Source organism: Musca autumnalis, unplaced genomic scaffold (assembly GCF_047663935.1).
Source record: "Musca autumnalis isolate F117 unplaced genomic scaffold, ASM4766393v1 scaffold_1, whole genome shotgun sequence".
NCBI classification, from domain to species: domain Eukaryota; kingdom Metazoa; phylum Arthropoda; class Insecta; order Diptera; family Muscidae; genus Musca; species Musca autumnalis.
Window position 1 is genome coordinate 142,892,071 of NW_027411644.1, and position 4,920 is coordinate 142,896,990.

General features: G+C 45.5%; 1 protein-coding gene across 1 annotated transcript; it reads left to right on the forward strand.

Moving 5' to 3' along the window:
* Window positions 1–129: 129 nt before the first annotated feature.
* Window positions 130–4,490, forward strand: LOC141390859 (uncharacterized). Its single transcript, XM_073963800.1, has 3 exons — window positions 130–969; window positions 1,028–1,227; window positions 3,678–4,490. The coding sequence occupies exons 1-3, from the start codon at window positions 959–961 to the stop codon at window positions 3,848–3,850; spliced, it is 384 nt and encodes a 127-aa protein (XP_073819901.1). The 5' UTR covers window positions 130–958; the 3' UTR covers window positions 3,851–4,490.
* The last annotated feature ends 430 nt before the right edge of the window (window positions 4,491–4,920 follow it).

Here is a 4,920-nt window from a genome sequence, read left to right on the forward strand (position 1 = left end):
GGCGAGTGAGAATAAGGTAAAACCTAGTGCTCTGTAGACTCCCTGCTCGTCCACCAAGGCGAGTAGGGACAACGCGGAAACTGGTGTTTTGCACAATCCAAGCTCGTCTGTGAAGTCGAGTAAGGAAAATTCAGGACCTAGTGATCTGGAGATTCCCTGCTCGTCCGCGAAGGTGAGTAAGGACAACGCGAAGCCTACAGCTTTGCAGACTCCTTGCTCGTAAAACCCAAAGGGTGACATCGCTGCTCGACGGATTGTCCAGGGTGAGATCCGGCTTACAATCATAGACTGGGCTGATCCCAATAGGCGTATCAGTGACTGCCATTGGTTGCTAGTTAAGGGTCGTCTTCGGGACATCCTCATCTCGGACGTGGTTGAACAGGCAAATGTGCGGCTGGGCCAGTCTGCTCTTTACAAGGGAGTCAAGGTAATTAGCTGTGAAAACAAGGAATCCGCAGATTTGTTTGTTAAAACAGTTAAGGACATTGGCTCTCTTTGGGAAGGTAGCAATCTGGCAGCTGTACCTCTGTCTGAGATATCATGTGGGATGATAACCTCAGTATGGGTCCCTCCTCCTTCAATGGAGCTAGGACGAATACTGATGTTGGTTGAGAAGCAGAACGTCGGTCTTCAGATGGGAAACTGGATGATTCTCGGTTCCTTTAAGAAGAACGACGGACTGGTCATAAAATTCGCCACGGACAAGTCCGGAGAGGACTTTCTAAGGAGTCGAGGAGGGTTGCTGAACTTTGGATTAGGACGATTATGTTTCCGAATCCCACCAAAGCACCAGTAGGTAGGAAGCGGCAAAAGCTTAGCTTTGTGCAGATAAACCTGCATCATTGCAATGCTACTGCTGCTGAACTACTGAAAAACCTCTCGACTCAAGACATCGATAACGCCCTAGTCCAGGTGAGTGGGCTTAGCGGCAAGAACTATTCCGTTTTCGCTGCCTCAAATGGGGACAAGGTGAGGACATGTATAGTTGCTAAAAAAATCTTAACCTAATCCTTCTGTCCAATTACAGTAGATGTGATATAACCACGGTACGGATGGAAGAAGATCGGAGCAAACCCTTGGTTTTGTCTTCGATTTTCCTGCCTTACGACGACCCCGAACCACCAGGCAAGGTCATTCAGGATCTAGTGGATGAACTAGGGAGCATCCTTGGATGTGATGCCAATGCCCACCACTTCCACCGGGGAAGCAGTGACACAAAAGCAGGAGGTGAGTGCATTTTCAATTTTATTTTAAAAAATAATCTAAGAATCTGTAATAGGGGTAACACTCCCGCGTTTCAAAATAGATTAAGGGGGGAAGTCATTGACGTAACCCTGACCAACATGGATGACACCGATGTAGAGAATTGGAAAGTATCACAAAAGTGCTCCTTTTCGGATCACAGGATGATACTATTTCAAATCTCTAAACTTGGGGTAACACAGAACCCTCATAGAAATCCCAGGAGGACGGAATGGGGGTTAATTCGAAGCTCTGACGGCCTCAAAACTATGTGGAGGTGGAAGTAACACTTTCCATACTGTCGAGGAGGTTGAGAGAGCTGTGGATTCCATAACAAAAACCCTTCTGCGTAAAGCAGCAAGGCAATCCTACAATAAAGCCAGTAAGACGAAACTTAGTACGGATTGGGATGCCTACAAGGTCAATTTCAATAAGTACAAGAGTGAAATCAGGAAAGCTAAGCGAAATTCTTGGGTTAGTTTCAGCGAGTCGATAGAATGGGTTAGTGAAGCTACCAGGTTCCGTAAGATACTATCTAAGGACCCAAAATCCATAGGTAGTATCAAACGGAGCGATGGTTCCTGGACTAACTCCGGTCTAGAGACTTTGGATCTGCTGTCATGGGTTAAGGTGATCTACATCCCCAAAGCGCGGAAAGCAAGTCATAGTCTACCAAAAGACTACAGACTAATTAGTCTTTCTTCCTTTCTCTTTAAAACATTAGAAAGGTTACTGTATCTTGAAATTAGAACACAATTAAACCCAATTAACATCAGCAAATCACAACATGCCTACACTAAAGGCAAATCAGTGGACACTGCCTTGCATGAGGTGGTCGGGCATGCTGAGAAGCATATGGAAAATTCAGGCTTCACGCTGGCGGCCCTCCTCGATATAGAGGGGGCTTTCAATAACGTGAAGCTTGAATCAATCCACAATGCTCTCAGCAACTCAGGCATTTCCTCCATCCTTGTGTAATGGATTGATGAAATGCTGAAGAGTAGAATCATCAACTCATGCATGGGAGAGAGTTCCGTGAGGAAATCTGTTAACAGAGGCACTCCGCAGGTAGGAGTTCTCTCACCCCTGCTATGGCTTCTGGTAATAAATGAAATACTTGTGTGCTTCTACCGGCTGAAGATCAAGGTGGTTGCTTATGTTGATGATGTGGTTGTGCTGATAAGTGGCAAATTCCTGCCAACCCTTTCTGAGCTCATGCAAAGAGCCTTAGTGCAGCTTGAAAACTGGGCCCAGAACAACGGTCTGGGAGTAAACCCGGAAAAAACAGAGCATGTGCTATTCACTAAGAAACGCAAAATTCCCAATTTTGAGCCTCCAGTCCTGGACGGGGTGGCCCTGGAACTTTCTACGGAAGCTAAATACCTCGGCATTATTCTGGACCATCGCTTGACATGGAAAAGAAATGTAGAGGAGCGAACGAAGAAAGGACTCAATGCACTCTATTCCTGTAAAAACTCCATTGGGAAAAGCTGGGAATTGAGGCCACAGATCATACACTGGTTGTATGTAACCATGGTCCTGCCCATACTTACCTATGGTGGACTGGTCTGGTGGCAAGCTCTTGGGAACAATGCGATACCTTGCAAATTATCGAGTGTGAAAAAAACCGCGTCACTGCTGATTACTGGATCGATTGAAAGTACTCCTCAAGCTGCTTTAAACGTCATCCTGGATATTCAACCTCTGGACATCCTAATCTAGTTTCAGGCGGCGAGAACTGCTTTTTGACTCCGGGAGTCAGGGTGTTGGCGTGGTTCACACTTTGGACACTCGAATGTCCTAAAACTAGTTGATAGTCGACTTGAGTTGGGTGACAATGGTTGCGTAAGCGATTATATGCCCACCTCATACAAGTCTGACTCCTTAACTGCTATCTTCCCAAGCAGAGACGCATGGGCTGAATGCATATCTCCTCTGGACGGTCTGGCAATTTACACAGACGGGTCCGAGATGGAAGAAGGTACTGGCGCTGGTGTCTACTGCGAGAATCCGCTAATTAAAAACTCATATAAGCTTGACGATAATTGTAGTGTTTTTCAGGCGGAGATTCTTGCTATCAAGAAAGCAGCTGAAATGGTGAAATGGCTTGAAGGCGGTCTTACAGGTCCGGTGACTGTATATGTCGATAGTCAAGCGGCCCTAAAGGCTCTCAAGTCAAGGACCAAAAATTCAAGAGCTATTCTTGATTGTAGGAGAGCTCTGCAGGATATACACGATATAGTAAAGCTATGTTGGGTTCCGGGTCATAGCAACATCATGGGAAACGATGTAGCAGATGAACTGGCTCGAGGTGGCTCTAGGTCTTCCTGTCTAACATAGATCCCATAGTCCTATTCTACTTTGCCAGACATATAGCATGGCTTGGCAAAGGTCCTTAACAACCCTTAATAATCAGACTCTTTTCACTTTTCCAGATAATTCCTTGGCGTCAACCTCTACATCTCCCACACTCACCATCATCTCATCATCTCTATCCTATCATCCTCATCTCATCAAGCTGCATCAACACTCTATCATCTCCTTCACCTTAAATCATCTCAACAACACACCTCCATCATCTTTAAATCATCATCTCCATCATCTTTAAATAACCTGCACAGGATGAACACAATGGACCAACGGTCTCCGAGTGAAGCAGTCACCTATTCTAGTAGAGGGCTGCGCATCCTTAAACCTAACCTAACATAGTCCCAGTCGTTGTCCCTCACGTGGACAAGTCCAGAGCAACCCACTCCTGACATCTATTGCATCTCACCGAAGGCTGGATGTGGGTGAAAATGCGGATGTGACAAACCGAGCACAAATATATTGGTCCTGTGTTTTCCTCCGTCCCGACAGGGACCAAAAGAATTGGGAGCAGGCATTCCGGGATTGCTGCTCCCAACACAGAGAAACGAAACAAATACAAACATATGTGCACTGAGGTGGCAGCCGCTGGCCGGAACGATGATGTTGTGTAGTTCCGGGTCAATACGGTACGAAATAACACGCTGCCGTGGGATTGTTTAAATAAGGTGTATGCCCCGTTACTGCGCACTGTGTTCTGCCAGTGCAGTTTTTTTGCTCAATGGGTTTGCTTTTTACCCTTTTTGCAAGTGCTTGTGGCATCGCCGTTACATTTAATCTTATAAACCTTTGTGCGGCTGAAAAAGTTGTTGTTTGTGTTGCTAGTTTTTAATACAATTTGCTATTGTTCTTTGTTAAATAAATTTGAGTTGGAAAAACGTTCAGAGAAGCCTGTCACATACGTTGATCTCTTGTATATTTTCTCCATTTTGGTTTCAGTGTTAACAATTTTATTGGTTTTTACCTGGTTTTTTTTAATCATTAATGTCCTGTTTGGGAAGTCATTTATGGCTAAAATCTTCCTAATCTTCAACCGAAAGGTAAAAAAGATGAGGAGAAAGGGAAGCGAAGGGAGAGTTTAATCTGGACCCAGCCATCCGAGGATGGGAGCGACCCTGACTCCGAATCAGACAGCAGTTGCAAAATCAACACCACCGTTGTGGAGAAGCCCGTTAACGAGGAGGTCCACAAGATGGTAGAAGAGGTAAGCGAAAGCATATCTAAACTTACAACGGAGAAAAAAGTTCGGTGGACTGGAGCCCAGAGACGTAGGTACCAGAGGATCCAGGCACAGCTAAACAAAAAACAGCG

Bases quoted from the DNA above. Each gene is read 5' to 3' on its own strand.
- LOC141390859 (XM_073963800.1), top strand. The intron at 1,228-3,677 runs GTGAGTGCATTT...TCACTTTTCCAG, and splicing joins CAGTGACACAAAAGCAGGAG to ATAATTCCTTGGCGTCAACC.